The sequence below is a fragment of the Cervus canadensis genome, chromosome 7 (assembly GCF_019320065.1).
Source record: "Cervus canadensis isolate Bull #8, Minnesota chromosome 7, ASM1932006v1, whole genome shotgun sequence".
Taxonomy (NCBI): Eukaryota; Metazoa; Chordata; class Mammalia; order Artiodactyla; family Cervidae; genus Cervus; species Cervus canadensis.
This window is the reverse complement of record NC_057392.1, coordinates 30,252,675-30,276,564: the sequence shown is the minus strand read 5'-3', so window position 1 is coordinate 30,276,564 and position 23,890 is coordinate 30,252,675. Positions and strand designations below refer to the sequence as shown.

The 23,890-nt window shown below is 49.2% G+C and overlaps 2 protein-coding genes across 3 annotated transcripts in view; one reads left to right on the top strand and one right to left on the bottom strand.

Annotated features, from left to right (window-relative positions):
• Positions 1 to 7,378: 7,378 nt before the first annotated feature.
• LOC122444725 (basic salivary proline-rich protein 2-like) lies at positions 7,379 to 13,232 on the bottom strand. Its single transcript, XM_043473374.1, has 5 exons — positions 13,096 to 13,232; positions 8,976 to 9,084; positions 7,965 to 8,471; positions 7,633 to 7,919; positions 7,379 to 7,400 (listed from the first exon to the last, which is right to left on the bottom strand). The coding sequence occupies exons 1-5, from the start codon at positions 13,230 to 13,232 to the stop codon at positions 7,379 to 7,381; spliced, it is 1,062 nt and encodes a 353-aa protein (XP_043329309.1).
• RFTN1 (raftlin, lipid raft linker 1) overlaps positions 7,959 to 23,890 on the top strand; it is a 212,104-nt gene continuing 196,172 nt past the window's right edge. The window contains exon 1 of one of the 2 annotated variants that reach the window (XM_043474803.1): positions 7,959 to 8,251. The gene's annotated coding sequence lies outside the window, so the exon portion shown is untranslated. Of the gene's footprint in view, positions 8,252 to 8,463; positions 8,611 to 23,890 lie in introns of those variants that run through there. The other variant, XM_043474802.1, reaches the window with a different exon arrangement.

Here is a 23,890-nt window from a genome sequence, read left to right as displayed (position 1 = left end):
TGCGATTCTGCCTCTCACATTCCAGCTACTCTGATCACTCTGAACTCTGTCCTCTGATTCCTTAGCTGGTTAAGAGTGGGTGTCTGTCCAAGTTTTGGCTGCCTTGTAGGGGGGCCTGGCCTCCGGTGAAAAGCAAGAAAAGAATGGAAACCCACCCATGGGTGATTCTGCCTATTTTCAGTTGCTTTCTACTGCCTCCGCAGAGTTACTTTTTGAGTTTATTTAGAGTTTCTATAGGAGAGTTGGTTCAGTACAAGCTACTGCACCATGCTGGAGTAGAATTTGCTGCCTTCCTTTTGAATAAACTGTGAAAAGTGAAAGTGAAAATTGCTAAGTCCTGTCTGACTCTTTGTGACCCCGTGACTGTAGCCCGTCAAGTTCCTCTGTCCATGAAATTCCCATGAAGAATACTGGGGTTGGTAGCCATTCCCTTCTCCTGGGGATCTTCTCAACCCAGGGATCAAACCTGGTCTCCTGAATTATAAGCGGATTCTTTACTGTCTGAGCCGCCATGGATCCCAAGTAAACTGCAGGGGCAGGACATTTGGTCTCCCTTTCTCAGGTATTTACAATGTCCATTCATTCCCACTTCTCCTCACATTTTTGTCCCTGCCTGCAGCCTAGGGTTATGCTATATAGTTTGAGAAGCTGGGAAGGTTTTTTTCTGCCTAAATTTTTTTCCCCTAAATTTTGAGTCGCTTTGGATAACTGAAACTTAGAAGTCAAAATTTTCAAGACCTCAAAAGCTTTTCTTTGCCACTTTGGTAAAACCACCATTCCCTGGCTATAGATGCCTTATAATATATACATTATACAGTGTGTGTCCTCAGTTGCCCAGTCATGTCCAGCTCTTTGTGATCCTATGGACTGTATCTGCCAGGCTCCTCTGTGCATGGGATTTTTCAGGCAGGAATACTGGACTGGGTTGCCGTTTCCTTCTCCAGGGGATCTCCCCAACCCAGGGATCAAATCCATGTCTCATGTGTCTCCTGCTTGGCAGGGGAATTCTTTACCACTGAGACACCTGGGAAGCCCATATTATACAGCATCTATATATAGATATATAAAAATACAAATATGTATAAATAGGGAAGAGATAACAGGAAGTATTGGGATTGAAAAGAGCATCAGTATTTCATAAAACATTATTCCTCCATATCAGGAATGACACCTATGCTTGGTGGTGGTTTAGTACATGTGAGACTGAGTGTATCTGATATTTAAATCAATAGTTTTAAGTATTTAAGCCTTCTTAGTTTATTTATTCATTTAAACATGCTTCACACACACACAAAAAAACCATTTGAGAGTGCCTATTATTTGTTAGGCTTTGTGCTAGGTACTAATTATGCAATAAAAAGTGGTATTTATTTAAAAAATTTCAGATCTCAGCAAACATTAGGAGGGAGGCATAAGGTAAGGCAGCCTAGAATTAAATCTCACCTGCTCTATCAAGCAGACGTGAAGCAATACAGATGCTGTTATTTTAAAGTCATTTGGGATAATGAAGATAGCACAAAATTTGGATTAAAAAAGCCTAAGTTTAACTCCCAGTTCACCGTTTATTTAAACTACTACCTTGGGCCAATCTCTCAACTGCTCTGGGCTCTACTTTCATTTTCAATTAACTGTTGAATGTTGCTAGACTGAAAGCTTTCTGACAACAGGCCCTGTTCCTTCCCTACTGTATCCTAGCCTAGTGTTGGCACATACTAGGATCTCAATAAGTGCTTTAACATTAAATGAACAAGCAAAGAAGAGCTCTTATTGCTTTTTCAACATGGACTTCTCCAGCTGGAAATCTTGAGAATTACCAGGATTCCAGGTTAATGTAGGAAACAGTCCTCTAATTGGATTCCTCCTTTGTTCTTTTAGCTCCCACATATACTCATGATGGCTTCCAGAGCATCTGATGGATTCTAATAGGTAATAATTAGGATACTGTGCTGTAGAAACAAAGGACTTGTAGTCCATTTGTGGACTAGACTGAGGAGCAGCCACCATACGGAACGTTGCCAGTGGCCTGTGAGAGGAAGGCAGGCGAGAGCTCTGGAAAGTCTCGTCCTAACAATTAAGTAATTGCTGTGGAGTGACATACGTCACCTCTGCTCACAACTCATCGACCAGAACTACCCATATAGCCTCTCCCAGCCTCAAGGAGCCGGGAAAAGCAATTCCACCACGAGCGCAGAAGAGGACCAGAAATGTTTGGGGAACCGCACTGATGGTGATCATAGTCCTGCTTGTAAGGGAGACCCTGAGCTGGTCCACTCAGGTCCATCGAAGTACAAGTCTGATGGGAAGCTAGCAGGTGCATTTTCACACTCTTGGATCTCCTAACTCCCCACAGGCGTGGGGCAGGCGGAGCCCCACTCTCCATCTCAAGGGCTTTACGGCATCATAGGCCTTCAGGTGAGGACTGAACTGAACTCAAGATTGAACTTGCTCCAGGTGCGCCCTGGCTGTTGATGGAAGTTCACTGCCAAATGTCTAGTTCTACGGATTGTTGTCCAGTTGTATACAGGGTTCTCAAGTGGTTGTGGATGGATGATTCTCCTTTGAGTGGAGGAGCTGGGTTTCTGATTTCTGACTCCGATCGGTCCATGAGTCCTACAGATTGCACACTATGGACACAGCCCTTCGATTTCTGCTCCCTGTGCCCCAGCCTGACAACTTCAATCTGTTTCTGGAAGGCGTGTGTGTGTGTGTACATGGGGGGTGGGGGATGGTGGTGGGTAGTGGGGAAGGAAAGGAAATATGATGGGGACAATGGTTCCATCTGGTTTCATATTTTTGCAGAGTTTTTCATTTCATGTTTGGACCTTGACTTTGGAAACCCCAAACCCAATACTCTGGCTTTTTTTTCCCTGGTGTTTTCATGATAACTTTCCTTGGTGGCCAATGATGCTTTCTCTGAGCTTCTCTGGTGGCTGAGACAGTGAAGAATCCACCTGCAATGCAGGAGACCCAGGTTCAATCCCTGGGTTGAGAAGATCCCCTGGAGGAGGGAATGGCTACCCACTCCAGTATTCTTGACTTAAGAATTCCACGGACAGAGGAGCCTGGTGGGCTACAGTCCATGGGGTCACAAAGAGTTGGACGCGGGTGAGTGACTAACACTCACTGTCTTTCTAGCTGTCTAAATCAGTAAGAATAAGGTTGGTAAAGCATAACAAGAGATACAGTGCAGCCCAATGCAGTATTACCCAGCCATAAAAAGAATGAAATGTTGGCATTTTCAGCAATATGGATGGGCCTAGAGATTATCATACTAAGTGAAGTAAGTCAGACAGAGAAAGACACATATCATATGATATCGCTTACACATGGAATCTAAAAACAAGATACAAGGAACTTACCTACAAAACAGAAACAGGCTCACAGACATGAAGAACAGATTTATGGCCATCAAGGGGGAGAGAGGATGGGAAGGGATAAAATCAGGGGGTTGGGATGAATATGTACACACTACCATATACAAACTAGATAAATAGCTATCCTCAGTGTCTTCTTATAACCTAAGGGGAAAAAAACCTGAAAAAGAATATAAACATATATATATAATGGAATTACTGCCATACATTTGAAACTAACATGACATTATAAAGCAACTATACTTCAATTTAAAAAAAAAAAAGAAAAAGGGGGAAAGGTTTTTAAAAAAGAAATACAGTGGGGAAAGGGAAATCAAATCAATTAATATATCAAAATATTACATCATTTATTTAATGAGCTATTTCCACAATCTCCTTTATTTTCTTACTCTGTGGAACATACAGACTTCCTACATATTTCCATATATATATACATATATGAATATATGAAATATATATAATATATATATGTGAAATGTATGTATATACATTTCAACAGAGGATGGCATCACCAACTTGATGGACATGAGTTTGAGAAGCTCCGGGAGCTGGTGATGGACAAGGAGGCCTGGTGTGCTGCAGTCCACGGGGTCGCAAAGAGTCAGACAGGACTGAGCAACTGAACTGATATATTTCTATCTCTGGTAATAAAGTTTGTTCCCAAATGCAAGTAAATAGGTGTGTCCCACCAGTGGAATGACCAGTGCAGAGGCGTGGCTCTTGCTAAGGGCCAGCAGTAGCAGTGCGCCTCACACTATATTCCTGCATTGAGTCTCGCGCTGCTCCTTGCTCCAGAGAGCAAGTTCTATCTCAGCCACAGGAGGGCCCCTGCTTCCCTGAACTGCCTGTCTGACAGATTGAGAATTCAGAGATAAAAGGAGGAGTGGATGCAGGGGCAGAATAACAATCTTTTTTTTTTTTTTTTAAATACTGGGGTGAATGGAACATTTGGCAATCATTCAAACATTTCCTGAAACTGGTGGTGTCTGCGGGTGGCATTTGCAAAGTAATAGTTTGACTACACTTTGGACAAAAGTCCCCGGCCTTGGCCATCAATGCAAACATACAAAACATCCTGACAAGCTCCCCACCCCGCCCCAGTGCACACTCCCACGTGGCTAAGCGGCTGCAGGGCACGTCTGGACGCCGGCCTGAAGGGACCCTGCTCTGCAGGGCCCAGGGGCGCCATGGACTGGCTTGGGGTGTGTCTGCAAGCGTGTGCCCATCGCAGTGAACACAGGGGAGGGGGCTCCTGTGAAAACCACTGGCTCTGGTGCGCCGTAGAGAAACTCCTTATGTGAAGGCGCATTGCCCTAGGCGGGGCCAGCTTTCTGCAACCATTCAGTATGGAGCAGCCAACCAAACTGTGATCTCACTGTGGCTGCAAACCCACTTAAAATACTAACAGTGATGATAAAGATGAATAATCCCTGCACCTCCGGGCATATATGAGTTTATGCTTATCTCTCCTGTCAGCCCTGAAAGGTTGCTATTCAGCTGCCCTGGAGAAGATCTGGTTTTGGTGGTCCTGCAAATGAACAATTAGGTCAGTAACTCTTCAGGCTCTGTAGCTTCTGATGGCTCTGCTTTCTGCAGAAGTTGCTGTTGCTCTCCACAGGATGGGAACCGAGGGTTTTTAAGCGAAGTTGGTTGAGAGGGGATGGGTGCAGTGGGGGGTGGGGGAGAAATCACGGGCTGGGGGTGGGGTGGGGGAGGGAAGGAGGTGGGCAGGACTGAAGGTTAGCTGGGATTTTCCCTCTCAGCAAGGCTCAGTGGAGCTGCAATGCATCACAAGTGCTCCGGCGGCTGGTACCCATGGCCTTAATCATCTCCAGAGTGGGGCGATACTGCTGAGGCTGAGGGAGAGAATTGCTCCAGCGGGGGGGGGCTCCGGGAACCAAGCTTTTACAGGAATTGCACAGTCTGGCCACGACTGCTTCTTACGCTTGCCTAGGCTCGCTTAACTCCTCTCCTTTCCACAGCGGGTGTGAGGAGAACCAGTTTCCCCATTAACTTGGGGCCTGCACTTTATCGACTGCAAACGCTCAGGATCCCAGCGCTGGGGCCATCTGCGACCTGTCGGGCTGTAATAGCTTGGTTTTCCCTGTGTTCGGCTCCCTCCTTGAATACTTAGTGTTAAATCATAGGGGAAGGAAGTGTGAGCAGAGGAAAAACAGCACCATTACATGACCCCCGATGAGACCGCTGTGATAGAATTAAAAGCTGCCGCCCTAGGACATTCTAACAGATGACACTGTGAGGTTGCCAAGGTAACCCACCAGGATACAGCTCCAGCATCTTTGGGGTTGATGCTAGGTGGATGAGGTCAGTCAGAGGTGAGGCCTAGCTGCCCAGGGTACATCCCTTGGCTGGCCAGTCCATGGCAGTCAAGAGGAAAATCAAGGCTGACCTCTACACAATACAAATGAACTCAACCTCGTCCCCTCATTGGCTATTCCAGGTGAAAGAGAAGCATCATACTCCAGGTCACTTGATCAGTGTATGTTACACAGGGCTGAAAAAGGTCTGGATATGAATGACTCACCCATTCACTCCATGTATGTGGATTAAATACCTGCTGTGTACATTCGCTCCATGTATGTGGATTAAACACCTGCTGTGTACCAAAGAGAAGCATCAGAATATCTAGGGGGAAAGGTGAGTTCTAGAAAACCCTGAAAAAAAATGCAGGTCCAATCAGGGAAACAAGATCATTTAAGACATTTACACACTGTCAGTAGTCAGGAAAAGGTTGAGTGGAAGAAAATGAAAAACAGAGTAACTTATTAACCCCAAGGACCTAGTGTTAAAAAAAAAAAATACATGCAAAAATTGTACAGAGTGGAAATGATTTGCTTAAAAGAAATCAACTTTCTCCCCCAAACACATCAAGTTATGCTGCATTCCCCTTTTTTCCCTTTATCTTTTAAATACTCCGTGTTTGCTCTGAACTACTGGTTAACACCTAGAAATGTTGTTTTCTTTCTCCCATGTAAGGACCAGAAAGATTTCAGACGGACCCTGCCTTGCAATAACTCTAGGCCTCGGGCATATAAATAACAAAGATTCCTCATTTTGGCCTCGAAGGTGGGTGTTCAAAAACCATTACTGCGGCCAGAGGACACGCTTTCCCACATGATACTGCCTGAATCTGGACCTGGGCTGTCATCTGATCCCGTTTTCTCCCAGATGGCAAGTCAGGTGGGGGAGAGTGGGAGAGCCTGGAGGGGGTGGTAGTGAGCACAACAACCAGCAGGCGTGGAAAGGGCAAGGGGAAAAAAAACACGCCAAGTGGGGGGTGGCGGGAACACAGAACTGGGGTGGCTAGGGAAAAGCAAAGGAGAGAGAAAGGCTGTGAGAAACTGTTTACAGGAATCCCTGAAAACAAAATAGGGCTTCCTTACCCCCGGGGGTGTTATTAGCACCAGAAGGACACCATTAAAACACTCTGGGGCCTACACTGGCCCTCCATCCTGTGGGCTCCAACGCTTAAAGCCCCCTCTTTGCCCAATCAGAAAATGTAGACAATTAATCAGATTATGTCAGTTGGTGATGGACAGGGAGGCCTGGCTTGTTGCAGTCCACCCGGTTGCGAAGAGTTGGACGCGATTGAGCGCCAGAACTGAACTGAAGGGCTGTCTTACTGCAGCCCCCATATAACAAGAGGATAACAGCTAAGCTATAGGGTGCTTTCCTAAACACTTTACTTCTAAAACCCACGAGAAAGTGCTACCTAACAAAGGAGAAAACAGGCTCAGAACCGGTGAGTCACTTACCCACATCACACAGAAGGCAAATAAGGATGGAGGCCCAAGGCCCACCTGAACCCTGGCTCTAGGGCCCTGGTAGTAACCCTGGCGTTTTTAATTCTGCTTTGTTTAAAACGCTCCACGAACAAAGACAACAGGCTCACTGCCTCCCATCTCGGCTTCACTAACGCAGCCTGACGTTTTATGCATCCAACCGCCTCCTCGGGCGGCCTTAAGTTGGTTCCCTAGATTTTCTCACACCTTCTGGGCACCTGCACTAGGTGGGCGAGAGGGCGGCAAGCGGACAGTGGCACTAGCCGGCTTCCTAGGCACTAAATACCCAGTAAATAACTCAAGCGCCCGGGGAAGGGCCTACCTGCGGCATGGGTAGGCGGGAGGGTCTCAACCTTCCTCCCCGCCCCGCTGCACCTCGGCGCCCAGCGCCCTCCAACACCCGGTCCGGAGCGAGGAGGGGGGCGGGCTCCGCACCCCCGACGCGTGCTCCTGACCTCGTGACCTCGGTTACCAGGGGTCGGGAAGGGGGGCGGGGGAGCCACGGGGCTCCCTGCGGAGGCGCGGCGAGGGTCTGTGGCTCCGGGGCCCGTGGGTAGCGCGCGGATCGCGGGGGCGCGGGGCGGGCGCGGGTCGCGGGGGCGCGGTTGGCGCGGGACGCGGATCGCGGGGGCGCGGTGGGGGGCGCGGGGCGTGGTGGGGGCACCGGCGCTGGGGCGCGGACTGGGAGCGCGCGGTGGGCGCGGGGTGCGCCGGCGGCTCCCCCGAAGATGCCGCGCGGCGTCTGTTGCCCGTGAGTTCAGAGGAAGAGGAAGTATAGGCGGCGGACGCGCGGCGGCGACGGGGGCGCGTCGGGGCTGCGGGCGGAGCGCGCCGGGCTCTGGGAGCCGCGAGCGGGAGCGCGGCGGCCGCGGGCTCTCGGGCAGGACGCACGCACCGCTCGCCGGGGGGCACGGACGCGCGGGCCAGCCTCGCCGCCCGCCCCGCGCCCACCCCTCGTCGCCCACGCCTTCCCCCGCGCCGCCCCCTCTGCATGGCACAAACTTTCCTCCCGGGACGGAACACGCTGTCTCCGGGAGCCCCAGCGCGCGCCCTCTCGCCGGCTGGCCCCAAGCGGTAGGTGGGCGCCTGCGGGACTCGGGGCGGAGGTGGGTGCAGCGGCGCGGGGATCCCGGCGGGCGGGGAGAGCCCCGCGCGGGGCGCCTCCCTGCAGGTTGCGGGGGCCTGGGCGTGCTGCTCGGGCGCGCTGGGGCCCCCTCGTCCTCTGCGCCCGGGCTCGGGTTGGATGGGGCCGGGGGCCGGCTCCGTGGGACGCGGCGATCTTGGGCCAACTTTTCTGAAAAAAAAAAAAAAAAGAAATCAGCCCTGGCGCGCTAGGGGGAGAGGCACCCCCAGAGCGGTCTGCGGGGGGTTGTGGGCTCCGCCGGCCCCGGGGCGCCCGAGGAGGAAGCGGAGGAGAGGCTTCGAGGCTACAGGTGGGTCTGGGACACTCTGCACGGCGCCCTCTGCGAAGGGCGGGCGGGCGCTGGCCCCGGAATCCGGGTTCAGGAGGGCTCGAGGCGGCGGGGAGCTGGGGCGGGGTGCGTGCGCCCCCGAGGCGCGTCCGTCCCCGGGCGGGGCTGCCGGCCGCGCGGCCCCCGGAGGCGCTGAGACTCCCGGGAATTCCCGGCACCGAAAACTGCTGTCTCGTCTTCCGTAAGGGATTTCTTCCCTCGTCCTCGCAGCTTTCTTAGGCCCCAGGGTGGACCCGGGTCAGGGCAGGGTGGCGGCGGCGGTGTTTATTTCAGGAAGCCCCGCTGGCGGGCATGCCCACCCCCCTCCCCGGCCGGGTGCCCTTCACCTGCACGGTCGCTGCTTTGGCAGCGAGGGCCGCGTAGAGGCCGCCGGGCTGTAACCCGGGGCGCTGCCTCCTGGCTCCCCTGTGTGGCTGCGGGTGGTCCCCGGGGACGCTGGGTGGTGTCACCGAGTTTGTTAGGGGTTTTCAAAACAAAAAGTTAAAAAAAAAACCCAACAGTCTGGCACGGGTCCCTGTGTTTGAGTGACTGCCCTGGCTTCCAGCAACAGTCCCTTCTTGTAACTGGTGGTACAGCTGTTTTCAGATGCTGGGCACAGTCGGGCCATAGGGTGTCATCTCAGGATAAGTGAGGCCCTGGCCAGGAAGGAAGGCGGGTGTGGTGTCAGCGACCTCTGCGCCTGTGGGGAGGGTGTGCGCTGCACTCCACGTGTCCTCAACCCCGGGTACCTCTGAAGGCTGAATTCCCTACCAAGTTCAAGTGACCCCTGATGTCACCAAACCCCGCAGAGGGGTTAAAGCAGCAAGCTGTTTGGGACTCCTCCGTGCCTGTGTGTGCTAACCTCAGTGAAATCACTTTAACCTCAGAGGGAGCTCTGCTTCCTTTTTTGCCTGCAGTGGGGTTTCTGGTCTGAGAGGCAGCCCCTCATCCCTCTGTCGCTGGGTTGGTTTTTCTTTGTTTGTCTTTTGGCTGTTTGGACCGTGGGGCAAATGGAAAGGGGGGTGTTGTGCAGTTAGCTAATTGATCTGGTGCAGGAAGCAAAAGAGAGTAAATTGGGAATACAAGTCAGTGAGTCCTTTTTCTCCCTCTGGAGCAGGAATTTTTGGCTTCCATTCAAATAATTGCTTTGTCTGTAGGGAAACAGGCAGAAAATCTTTGGCATGAGTGATGTGAGTTCCTGTAAAGCTACTTGCATTCTTCCAACCTTAACTTTTCAGCAGAACTGAAATTATGTGGGCACCTGGTTTGGTGGGCATGGGTGTCTTGCTAGATTGCTGAGTTGGTGGGCTAGGGAGATGGTCCTGGGGCTCATCCAATGTCTATCTCCTTCTAAAAAATACAGAAAAGTTGCAAGAACAGTTACCACCCAAACAGCCATATCTAGAGGCTGTAATTTTGCATTACTTTATTGGCTTTATTATACATCTGTCCATCCATTCATCCTCTGTCCATCCATCAGTTCTACTTACTGTTTTATGCATTTTAAATTAAATTTCAAACATTGGTACGGGTCACCTCTAAAAGTTTTGTTAGAGTTCAGTATATGTTCATGACTTTCTTAAGGTGAAATTTATACATATGGTGAATTTATACATACATACCTATCTACATATAGTGAAATGCACAGATCTTGAGGGTAGCATTTGCATCATGTTTTGACAGATGCCTACACCTGTATAACCCGCATCTATAATCAAGGTAGAGAATGTTGCTCTCGCCCCCAGGAAGTTCCCGCATCCCCATTCCCAGTCAGTCTGTGGCCCCAACCATTTTTTAACAATCACTCAAAGCTACTTTATCCTGTTCTTGAACTTCAGTTATTGTAGAAATCCACAATACTGTGTAAAGCTTCCTAAACTCAGCATGTTTTTGAGATTCACTCATGTTTTATGTATCAGTAATTTGGTCTTTTTTTTAAATTGCTGGGTTATAGTCCAGGATCAGTTTACACCACGGTTTATGTATTTCCCTGTTAATGGACACAAGAGTTATTCCCAGGTTTTGGGAATGAAGCTGCTGTGAATATTTGTTTATAAGTCTTCCTAGGGACATGTGCTTCATGTTTCGTGGGTAAATGGAGTGAAATTGCTGGGTCATAAAAGAGATGTATGTGAACTTTATAAGAAATTGCCGAACTTTCTCCCAACGTGATTAGACCATTTTACACTCCCATCAGCAAGGAATACATATATGAGATTCCAGATACCACAGCTCATTTCCCAGGGAGCTCAGAGTCAAGAACATGGTTGACCAGGGTTCTTCTGGGGTCAAAAGGTGCCAAAAATCGGGACCACTAGAGACAGTCTGGAGCGTGTTGTTTTTGTAGATGGAGGAGCTAAGGGAAATCCCTAACTCTGCAGGTAAATGGGTTTATCCTTAACTTATTGTGGATGATCAGACACATATTTTATTTTTAGAGGTCTTCAGAGAAGGGATTTCTGTAGGGGAACGTCCCCTTGGTTGTGAAAGAAGATTGAGTACTTTCTAAATAAAGGAAAATACCCGCCCCCCCACCCCCAACCTCGCAGAATTCCACTAAACTTCTGCTTTGAAACTCCTGGGGGATTTCTGGTGCGTTGGTCTGGTTGCTGGGAATCTGGTGTAGATTCCCGCTGGATTTCTCTGACTGGGGCAGCTGGCTGTTGAAAGGCATTTTGTTTGCTCTTTGAGACAGGTCAGATTTGACTTTTTGAAGGCTCCGAGAACACCGCTTTTCTGTTAGAGTGATTCGGCCTGTCAGTGAGAAACGCGGCCTGTCAGCGCTATTCTTCTTGTCCTGGCCGAGAGAACGGGCCGTTCCCTCTCAGGTCTCCTCTCGAATTCAGCCCTTAACGAAACTTGGTCTTCGCAGATCCAGCAGTGGGGCATCCTGCTGGCGTGGGCCCCAGGAAGAAGCCTTTACATCTCGCCAAGGTGTGTCAGTGGGGTCAGCGGGCGTGTAAGAGATCGTGAGACATTGGACTATGTTTGGGGACTGTTGCCCTCTTCTGCCAGCCTAGTACAGTGCCTGCCACAGGGCAGAGGCCGTGAATAACCCTCATGGTACCCATCTGGGTGATTACTCTCTGGAGGTTGACAGGGATCACCAAGATGTCAGGACCCCAAGATGTGTTTTGACTGGAAGTCACTTTCCTCCCGCCTGGGAAACAGGTTCAGACTATTAGGAAAACTTTGCCAATGGTAAACTTCCATTCTAAGTAGCACGGTCCTTATTTTATTATAGATTTTACTGTTGTTATTAACAGAATACTAATTACAGCTCCCCTGGGCCAGGTGCCCACTTCGAATCCAACTCTCATGAGAGGTGGGTGCTAATCTTATCTGCACTTCGGCTCTGAGGAAACTGAAGCTCAGTGAGGTTAAAGAACTTGTCCCAAGTTCACATTTTCGTTTTTCCTGGACATTGAGGAAAGGGACTCTGACGTTCTGGTTTCACAGATGCAGATTCCGTCTACACGCATAGGTTTCCAAACGCAGGAAGCCCTTGTAGAATAGAATGTAAACTGGAGTGGGGACGAAGTTGCAAGAAACGACACCCTGAACCCGCTTCCTCAAGTCTTTTGTCTGTTTCTTTTGGCGCACCTGGGGCCTGAATGGAGGTACTTGTTTTGATGCCGGTTTAAGGTATTATTAGTTATCTGATTATAATTTATTGTGGGAAAAGAAAGACATTGCCAGATGTTTAGTTGGAGTGTCTGTCACTGAGCCACCCAGTGCTGTAGCCATGGTCTACAGGCGGCTATTTACATCTGAATATCAAGGAATAACAATGAAATAAAATGAAAAGTGCAGTTCCGCAGTCCCACCGGCCACCTTTCAAGGGCTCTGGAGCCACATGTGGTTATTTGCTACCGTACTGGACAGAGGAGATGTGGAGTATTTCCAGCCTTGCTGAAAGTTTGGTTCGATGGTGCGGCTCTGGAGTGAGCGGTTCTCTTTTGTCCCTCGGGTAAGAATTGGCAACACTCTTGGCTAAAGCTTAGGCTATTTTTCACTGACAAAGAGATAAATTTAGCCAGACATTTCTTTTATGTTTACCTTTTAAAGGTTTGTGTGTGTGTGTATGAGATCTTTCCTCCCATTCACATTCAGTTTTTGACATAAATTTTGAGCTTCCCTTTTCTCCTGGGCCCCCAGAGGGGTTAGCCAGAGGGGCTTACGTTATTATCATTGTGTATTTTACCAAGAGACTTTCTCTGAAAAGATCAGTACAGCGGGCAAGTGATGGCCACTGCTTGAAGCCCTGTTAATTCCTTGCTCTCCAAAGAAGAATTCTGTTCTGCTTTTAAATATGCATTTGTGTTACTTACTCCCTACCTGGGCTGAATTCATGAAGAAAAAGCGTTCTCAGCAGGGCCAGGACCAAAGAGCTAGAAAATCAGGTCACATTCTACATGTGATGGCTGCCTGCCAGGCCTGAGGTGGAGGAGATGCCCTCTGGGGTACCTGAGGGCTCTGTGTGGGGGTTCTCCTGGGTCGGGCCTGCCCCCGTCGGGTAATGGGTGCTGGAGGGGCCGCAGGTTGTAGCTGGTGGTGTGGGGTGATGGGGAGGGGGCCTGGCTGTCCCCCTTAGGGGTGTCCATCACTCAGGCTGGGTTCAGAGGAGTGGGCACCAGCCCCTGGGTGTCAGCAGGAAACCCAGACCCTCCAGGGCCGGGCCATCATCTGTGAGTGCCCATCTTGTCCAGTGTTCCCCAAGTCTCATGCCGCTTTATGAAGCTGCGTTGGTTGTTTTCACACTGTTCAACCAGGAAGCCAGAGGCACTTCACTGACTGTGGTTCTTGGGCTTTTAAAACTAAACTGTCCCTAAACTGTGTTGTTCCGTAGGTGGACCCCGCGAATGGGCAGTGTTTATTCTTTGCAAAGGATTATCAGCTTCCGCTTGTGTGTGTGTTTGTGCAGGTGGGTTTGTGTGTGTTTGTGTGTGTGTGTGTGTGTGTTAAAATTCCCTACTTTGTATTTCACCCCCAGGGAAATTCTTCTGTGGAAGCCTTCAAGTTTTATGGAGTAACTCCCAAATTCTTCAGATTTGGAGAAATTTTTGTAATAGACCTTATCTGTAAAGGTGAATGAGAAGAAATTAGGTTAATCGCAGACTTTGGTTAAGAGAACGTGATCATATCGTGTTTTACAAAATTTTGAGAAGGCAGAGTACAGGGAATCAGACTATCCATTTAAATACTTCTTTAATTTGGAGAGGTCTTTGGGGATTTTTTCCAGTGTCTTGGGACACTTTATAAGCATCCTTTCAGAGTGGTTTAATTATGGCAGGTTGACAGGGATCTTTATCATGGATAACAAGTAATATCCATGATAACAACTAGTAGCAACTAATTATTAGATAACAACTAATAATGATTAACATTCAGACAGTTGTTTCTAGATGCCTCAGTTCAGTTCAGTTCAGTTGCTCAGTCGTGTCCGACTCTTTGCGACCCCATGAATCACAGCACACCAGGCCTCCCTGTCCATGACCAACTCCCGGAGTTTACTCAAACTCATGTCCATCGAGTTGGTGATGCCATCCAACCATCTCATCCTCTGTCATCCATCCCCTTCTCCTCCTGCCCCCAATCCCTCCCAGCATCAGGGTCTTTTCCAATGAGTCAACTCTTCGCATCAGGTGGCCAGAGTATTGGAGTTTCAGCTTCAGCATCAGTCCTTCCAATGAGAACCCAGGACTGATCTCCTTTAGGATGAACTGGTTGGATCTCCTTGCAGTCCAAGGGACTCTCAAGAGTCTTCTCCAACACCACAGTTCAAAAGCATCAATTTTTCGGTGCTCAGCTTTCTTCACAGTCTAACTCTCACATCCATACATGACCACTGGAAAAACCATAGCCTTGACTAGACAGACCTTTGTTGGCAAAGTAATGTCTCTGCTTTTTCATATGCTATCTAGGTTGGTCATAACTTTCCTTCCAAGGAGTAAGTGTCTTTTAATTTCGTGACTGCAGTCACCATCTGCAGTGATTTTGGAGCCCCCCAAAATAAAGTCTGACATTGTTTCCACTGTTTCCCCATCTATTTCCCATGAAGTGATGGGACCAAGATGCCATGATCTTAGTTTTCTGAATGTTGAGCTTTAAGCCAACTTTTTCACTCTCCTCTTTCACTTTCATCAAGAGGCTTTTTAGTTCCTCTTCACTTTCTGTCATAAGGGTGGTGTCATCTGCATATCTGAGGTTATTGATATTTCTCCCGGCAATCTTGATTCCAGCTTGTGCACATATTGCTGAAGCCTGGCTTGGAGAATTTTGAACTTTACTAGCATGTGAGATGCGTGCAATTGTGCTGCAGTTTGAACATTCTTTGGGATTGCCTTTCTTTGGGATTGGAATGAAAACTGACCTTTTCCAGTCCTGTGGCCACTGCTGAGTTTTCCAAATTTGCTGGCATAATGAGCGCAGCACTTTCACAGCATCATCTTTCAGGATTTACAATAGCTCAGCTGGAATTCCATCACCTCCACTAGCTTTGTTTGCAGTGATGCTTTCTAAGGCCAACTTGACTTCACATTCCAGGATGTCTGGCTCTAGGTGAGTGATCACACTATCGTGATTATCTGGGTAATGAAGATCTTTTTTGTACAGTTCTTCTGTGTATTCTTGCCGCCTCAGTTCAGTTCAGTCGCTCAGTCGTGTCCGACTCTTTGCGACCCCATGAATCGCAGCACTCTTGCCGCCTAGGGCCTCACAGTTGTTAACGTATTTAATCCTCACCATGCCAGTGGATTCTGCAGCCCTCCCCCACTTTATGATTGAGATCCCTGAGGTTAAACAGCTTCCTTGAGGTCCCTCAACTAAGAAGTTGGGCCCTGGGACCTGAATCCAGGCGGTCTGACTCGAGCCTCACCCAGCGCCTGTGCTGTGCTTTCAGAAAGGTGGACTTGGCAGCAATGGGCAGGTATTCCCAAGCCCCGTCTCCCTCCTTTCCCAGATGGCAGGCATCCTCGCTGCTCTTGAAGACTGTGAGTCATGTTTCTCGTGCACCTGTTGGGGCAGGGCCCTGGGGTAGCCGTTCTCGGGACAAGGCAGCGGCTGCCCTCGGGAGGTTGGTGCTCCCGTGGGAAGACGGGGCAGTCCCAGGAGCGTCGGGGCTCAGCCCCGGACAAATCCATCCCACTGCTCACCCTGCTGCCCTTGGCTGGAGTTAGCGCAGCCAGAACAGACTCCCTCCTCCCTTGGCTCCATCCAGCAAGAGAGGTGCCGCTGCAAGATGCTGAGAGCGCACACCCTGGAGGTGTCTTGGATGCCCCGTCTCCATACCCACGAGAAATCCCACTGGCTACCTCCCAGACATATCCAGAATTTGACTGCTTCTCATCCCTGGTCAACACTTGGTTTCCGCCTTCCCCTGGGCTCAGAACCCTCTGCGGCTTCCCACCTGCCTTGAGGCAGCTAGGGGGCGTCTTGCCCACGACCATCAGCTCGCTCCTCCCGGGAGTCCACTGCTGCCCAGGCCGCCCTGCCTCCCGGCAGGTCCTGGAGACCCCAGCCTGTTTGCACGTGAGGCCGCCGTGAAGGCTGTGTCCACCCACTTCTCCCAGGGCTCCCCTTCCTCGAATTCTGCTCATTGTCACCTTCTGCTGGAGGCCTGCCCTCATCACCTTGTTTTTTTTTTTAAATCCCTGCCTTCCTTGTCTTTATGCGACATTCTTTTAAGCTTGAACTTCATTCATTATTTTTGTGTCTAACGTCTGTTTCTCTGCTCCTGAAAGTAAGGTCTGTAAGGCTGGCGAGGTTCTTGTTTGGTTTTTTGTCCCTGTTTCACCTCGGTATCCCCAGCGTTAGGAACCGTGTATTAGATTGTACTGTTAGTCGCTGAGTCGTGAGTCGTGTGTAACTCTTTGCGATCCCATGGACTATAGCCCACCAGGCTCCTCTGTCCATGGGATTCTCCAGGCCAGAATACTGGAGTGGGTTGCCATTCCCTTCTCCAGAGGATCTTCCCGACCCAGGGGTCAAACTGGGTCTCCTGCATTGCAGGTGGATTCATGACCATCTGAGCTACATGAATAGTGCCTTGCATGTAATAAGTGCTCAGTGAAGAAGTGTGTGATGGTTATTTTACGTATCAAGTTGGCTACACAACGGTGCCCAGGTTTTGGTCAAGTAGCAGTCTAGGTGTTGCCCTGCAGTATTTTTTAAAGATGTGATTGACATTTGAATCAGTAAAAGCAGACCAGTCTCCACAGTATGAGTGGGCATCGTCCGGCCAGTTCAGGGACTGACCGAAATCTCCGAGGATGGGCCTTCAGCCTCTGGGGCTCAGGGCTGCTCCATCCCCTGTTCCCTGGGTCTTTGGCCTCCTGGTCTACTCTGTAGATTTCAGACTTGCCAGCCTCCAAGTCCAAAGACAAGTCCTCTAAAACAACTCTGCCCCAACTTCTGTCTGTAGATGTCTATATGTGGAAACACATGTATACACACACAAGAAACCCAGGAGGAAGAGCTGGCTTTGGGGGCAGGACATTGAGTCCTGTTTGGGGCATATCCTTCTGGAAGTGCCGGGAAAGAAAGTTCTAGGGGGAGATGTTGAAATGGGTAGGTGGGCCTGTGAGCTGGAGTTGAAAAGCAGTCAGGTTGAGAGGGGGTCTGACAGCTAAGGGGAGAGGAGATAGTTAGGGAACTTTCTTGAGCGACAAGTCTAGTCCTATATTGGAGGGCCCCAGACTCTGTGCTGAGAACTGCAGCAAGCTTGTTGGATGTCTTTCACTGCCAGCCGGAGGTGGTTCACAGTACCAACATCAAAGGGCACCACTTCCTTTTGATGATGTCATCTCTTTGCGAAGCTGGATTTGGGGTGGTTGCTACGATCGTTGTGGAACAGGAGATGGTGGGGGGGTGGGGTGGGGCTGTCTAGTGTGTCTGAGGTTTGAGAAGTTGCCCAGTGCACACGTCCCAGAAGTAAGCAATAATGGTGACTGAAAGGTGCAGTGAAAGATTTTTTTCTTTCAGTTTATGTAGTCTATTCTTTCCAAAGACTGCTAAGTTGTTTGGATGTAATTATTTGTTTGGACCCGACTACTTAATTAATCAAACTTCGCAGCCTGGGGGTGCTGTGAAAAAACATACATGGACACTGGGGGTCGTACACGCCGTGACCTGAAAAGCATCAGGGCCTTTGCCCTGTATTGTTCTGGGTATTATATGTAATGTGCTCAGGCGTGAGGAGCAGGGACTGCAAGATATGGGACAAAGGGACTGGCATGAAGGCTGCACCCCAAAAGTATTTCTGCAAAAATAAGATCTGAGAACAAATAAAATGCAAGCATTTGTTAAATCGCGATAGTGGGTGCAGAGATGTCTCATTTTTTCATCCTGATCCATGTGTTTGCAGGGGTTAATAGTGAAAGCAGTTTGAAGAGAGAGAAGGACAGAAGGAGACCAGGGTAGAAATTTGGGGTGCACTTGTGCAGGAGGAAAGCAGACAGGCTGGAGAGGTAGGACATGAGGTCCCAAGAGGTTCAGGAGAAACGGGGGTGAAACCCCTAGGAGGTCTGCAGAACCCCCCTCCTCTAGACTGCGGTCTCCAGCCCCTGGCTACGCGCTTCAGACTCAGGGCCCGGGAGGCCCGGGTGTTGGGAGGCTGGAGAGGTAAGGAGCAGGAAGGGACGGGGTTTGCTCTGAGGGCGTCGGTGCTTAACCCTGGATCTCAGTTCCTGTCAGTCTTAAGAAGGGATGCTTGGCCCATCCGAACGGCCTGGGCGTCTGGACCCTCCCAACAGCCGTCAGTGATCCAGTGGGCAGCCAAGATGAAGAGCCACCTCCGTGGTCCAGGGTCTCTGGAGCTTTCCTGTGGTGTAGACGTTGCTGAACCACACGTGGCAGTGTGGACTCGGACGGCAGGCCTGGGTGGGCCGTTCCCACGGGTGGCGGCGCTGCTGGTCTGAGGACCGCACTTTGAGTGGCGGCCTCTTGAGAGGGGGGCTGTTTTCAGCTAAGTGTGGTTGTGGTGGACGCTCGTTGGAGAGCAGAAAGGAAGTCTGGATCCGTCTCCGCCGGGTGTTTTCTTTTGATAAATACCCCTCTTATCTTTCTTTCTTTTTTTTTTTTTTTCATCTTTTTTTTTTCCCCTTATCTTTTGCTGTGTAACATTTTACCCCCAAACTTGGCAACTGGAAACAGCAGTGAACGTTTCTCGTTTCTCGGGGCTCCTGTGAGTCAGGAATCCAGAGGCGGCTGAGCTGGGTGGTTCTGACCGGGGGGCCTCTCCTGAGGTTCTGGCCAGGACGCCGGCTGGCCTGAAGGCTGCTGAGCGCTGCTGACACTTGGGTATTGGGTTTGTCGTGGCTGTTGAGTGGTGGCCTCAGTGCCCGCCCGGGGGCTTCTCTATGCGGTTAATAGCGTGTCTTCCCCATATGGCTGGGCTTCCCCGGGGGCTCAGTGGTGAAGAACTCCCCTGCACTGCAGGAGATGTGGGTTCGATCCCTGGGTGGGGAAGATGCCCTGGAGGAGGACATGGCACCCCACTCCTGTACTCTTTCCTGGGATGTCCCATGGACAGAGGAGCCTGGCGGGCTACAGTCCGTGGGGTCGCAGAGTCAGACGTGACTCGGCGGCTGAGCGCAAGCACCCAGAATGGCAGCGGGCTTCCCCCAGGCACGCGTGCCCTCCTGCTGCTTCCCGATGGCCGCGCCGGCCAGCCCCATTGAGTGCGGGGGGTGTCCCCTGGTGAGCAGGAGAACTACTGAGGCCCATCTTGGAGGCTGGCTGTGATACACCTTGATGTCTTCAACTAGAACAGGAATGCCCGTCCAACACGGAAAACTTGAAAAATACGAAAAGCTATAAAGTGAATGCCTCCCATCACCTCAGACCCAGACGAAAGTTCTGTGAATGCTGTGGTCCCTGTCCTGTCAGTTAAGGAAAAAAAAACAAAAACACATGGATTTTCATATGCAGATGCACACATAGACACTAAAAAACAGCACTGTAAAATAGTCCCTTTCATACAGATTGTTCTTTTCCTTGGCATCAAGTCAGGCACACTGTCAGTGGGTCCGTTTCAGTTTTGCTTGGGTTTCTCTCGTAGACAGTTTGTAGGATATCAAGATTTGACAGCATCCAAATAGCTGGTTGGGTTTTCAAATTTTCATACATTTCTGAGTGAAGAGAAGTGTTCTCATCATGTAAAAACTTCTTAATTTGGATCATCAGTTCTTGCTTTGGGTGCCTGAATGATGTAATAAACACGCTCGAGTCGTCAAATGTAGGATTTGAGTGAAGAAATAAAGAATGAGTTTGCCAGCTGATCCGGCATCATTGCATATAATTGCACCATCTCTGGTCGCTTGTCATGAGCTGTTGGCAGTTGTTAAAATTAGCTTTACAGTCTGCCTCAGATTAGCAGCAAATGTGGTAAATGAAAGCTCACTCTTAATGAAACTAATTTGTATTTGAAAATATAACTACATTTATTGCCCCCATTATTGAAATACATGCATGCTAGTTGGTAGTAAAAATGAACTTTAAACTGAGGTTTGTTTTTTTTTTTAATCCCAGCTGAAAAATAATCTTTTCAGAAAGTGATCCTTTTCGAAGTGATTTTCCAGTGTTGTGTGGGCATCTGGGCTTCCCTGATAGCTCAGTTGGTAAAGAATCCGCCTGCAATGCAGGAGACCCCTGTTCCATCCCTGGGTTGGGAAGATCCCCTGGAGAAGGGAAAGGCTACCCACTCCAGTATTCTGGCCTGGAGAATTCCATGGACTGTATCGTCTATGGGGTCTCCAAGAGTCGGACATGACTGAGCGGCTTTCATGGGCATCTGGGGAGATATTTAAAAAACAAATTAGAAATACTTCAAAAATAAAAATTTCTAACATTTGAAATGACACAGTGGAACTTCTGTGGCGGTCCCGCGATTGAGACTTCGCCTTCCAGTGAGGTCAGTGCAAGTTCAGTCCCTAGTTGGGAAGCTGGGATCCTGCATGCCTTGTCACCAAGAAGCCAGGGCATAGAAATGGAATCAGTGTTGTAGCAAATTTGATGAGGGCTTTGGAAGTGGTTCACGTTAAAAAAAAACTCAACAAATAAATAAAGAAGTAAAATGGCACAGGATATTGTGTCCTGTTGCTGATGCGTTTTTTCTGGAAGCAGGTCTCTGGGGACGTGCCATCTGTTTGATTTCACAGTGGTTTTCTCTGAACGCCCTGCGCCCCACCCAGACTTCTAGAACAACCAGCCTCCCCGTATCATGTGCATCCCTTCATTTTCTGTCTCCTCCTTTACCTCTGGTCCCCTTGAGCCTATGACCTGATCTTTCCATTTTTATGTTTCCTAATTCAGGGCAGGACTCAAAGCAGGTTATAATAAGTTTGCATTGAATGAATGAATGGGTGAACTTGAAACATAAATTCTCTCCCTCATGGAGCTGACAATTCCTGGACGAAGCTGGTCCCCATAAACACCAAAGACACACTTCCTTCTGGGCTTGATTCAGAAAGAGTCGCTTTTCCAGAATGTCACCAGTTGAAGGGTCTTTGCTTCTGGGTCATTTGCAGTGTCTAACGTCCTGTCTTTGCAGTTGGGTCTCAGAACCCCTGGTGATTATCTTACTCTCCTCCCCAGTTAGCATCCAGTTCCTAATGACGTTCAGCCAGTTTCTAGTAGAGAACTGGAAGGATATTTTTTTTTCATTTATTTTTATTAGTTAGAGGCTAATGAGATGGATGAAACTAGAGCCCATTATACCGAGTGAAGTAAGCCAGAAAGATAAAGAACCTTACAGCATACTAACACCTATATATGGAAGGATATTTTGTCTCTTTCCTCGCTGTATAACCGTAGGAGTGGGGAAAGGCTTTCTCTTTCTTCTGCCTTTGAAGACCTCTTGGATGGGTTTTCTTGGTGCCATTAGAGTGGTATCGTCTGCATACATGAGGTTGTTGATATTTCCTCCCAGCAGTCTTGATTCCAGCTTGTGATTCATCCAGCCGAGCATCTCACATGATGTACTCTGCATGGAAGTTAAATAAGCAGGGTGACAATATATAGCTTTGACATACTCCTTTCCCAGCTGTGAACCAGTCCATTGTTCCATGTCTAGTTCTAACTTTTGCTTCTTGACCCACGTACAGGTAAGGTGGTTTGGTACTCCCATCTCTTTAGTAATTTTCCATAGTTGATTATGACCTACACAGCCAGAGGTTTTAGCATAGTCAGTGAAGCAGAAGTAGATGTTTTTCTGGAACTCTCCTGCATTCTGCATGATCCAGTGAATGTTGTCAATTTGATCTCTGGTTCCTCTGTCTCTTCAAAACACAGCTTGTGCATCTGGAGGTCCTCAGTTCATGTGCTGTTGAAGCCTAGCTTGAAGGATTTTGAGTGTGTGCAAGTGTGTGAGGCCTTCCTTGGTGGCTCAGATGGTAAAGAATCCACCTGCAATGCAAGAGACCTGGGTTTGATCCCTGCGTTGGGAAGATCCCTTGGAGGAGGGCATGGCAACCCACTCCAGTATTCTTTTCTGGAGAATCCCCATGGACAGAGGAGCCTGGTAGGCTATAGTCCCTGGGATTGCACAGAGTCTGACATGACTGAAGTGACTGAGCAGCATGTGAAATAAGCGCAATTTTTACAGTAGTTGGAACATTCTTTGGGATTGCCTTTCTTTGGGATTGGGATGAAAACCGACCTTTTATAGTCCTATGGCCACTGCTGAGTTTTCCAAATGTGCTGGCATATTGAGTGCAACATTTTAACAGCATCATCTTTTAGGATTTGAAATAGCTCAGCTGGAATTCCATCACCTCCACTAGCTTTGTTTGTAGCAATGCTTCCCAAGGCCCGCTTTGCTTCACATCCCAGGGTGTCTGGCTGTAGGTGAGTGACCACACCATCACACAAGAAGGCAAAATGGTTGTTTGAGGAGGCTTTACACATAGCTGGGGAAAGAAGAGAAAGGAAAGGCAAAAGAGAAAGGGGATGGTATACCCACCTGAATGCAAAGTTTCAGAGAATAACAAGGAGAGATAAGAAGGCCTTCTTAAATGAAAAAGAAATAGAGGAAAACAACAGAATGGGAAAGACTGGAGATCTCTTCAAGAAAAGTGGAGGTATCAAGGGAATATTTCATGCAAGGATGGGCATGATAAAGGACAGAAACTGTAAGGACCTAAAAGAAGCAGAAGAGATTAAGAAGAGGTGGCAAGAATACACAGAGGGACCATACAAAACAGGCCTCGATGACCTGGATAACCACGATGGTGTGGTCACTCACCTAGATAGCACCCTAGAGAAATGGAAGCTTCTGTCCACAGAAGAACTTCTCCATGCATGTCTGCAGCCACTTTGTTTAGCATTGACCCAGACTGGAGAGACTCCAGATGTCCTCCCGGCATGAGTGACTGAAGCAGGCTCGTGACTGCAGACCAGCGCTCGGCCCTGGAGGCGGCTGGCCAGGATCGTTTGGCCCAGACTCATGTATAGGTTACCTCTGGCCTGACGCATCATACCCAAACTGAGAGGCCTGAGACAGCCACAGTGGCATATTTTGCCCAGGAACCTGCTGATCTGACAGGTCTTAGGGGAAACAGCTCATTTCTGCTCCGTGGTTTCAGCAGCTTGACTGAGGCAGAGGCTCGCCTTCCAGGGTGGCTCCCTGGCCTGCAAGTTGGTGCTGGCTATGGGTTCCTCCCCACATGGGCCTCTCTTCAAGGCTGCTTGAGCTTCCTCCTGGCATGGTGGCTGGGTTCCAAGAGCAAGTTTCCTAAGAGTCGGGCAATGGATGTTCCCAGTTTCTTAAGATTTGGGTCCAGAAGCTGGTACTGCATCATTTGACACTTTCTATGGCAAGCAGACTACAAGGATATCCAACCAGTCCATCCTAAAGGAAATCAGCCCTGGATGTCCATTGGAAGGACTGATGCTGAAGCTCCAATACTTTGGCCACCTGATGTGAACAGTTGGCTCATTTGAAAAGACCCTGATGCTGGGAAAGATTGAAGGCAGGAGGAGAAGAGGACATCAGAGTAGGAGATGGCTGGATGGCATCACCAATTCAATGGACATGAACTTGGGCAAACTCCAGGAGATGGTGAGGGACAGGGAGGTCGGGTGTGCTGCAGTCCATGGGGTCCCAAAGAGTTGGACTTGACTTGGTGCCTGAACAACAACAACAAATGGCAAGCCAACTGCAAGGAGATGCAACCAGTCCATCCTAAAGGAAAGCAACCCTGAATGTTCACTGAAAGGACTGATGCTGAAGCTTCAGTACTTTGGCCACCGGATGCAAAGAACC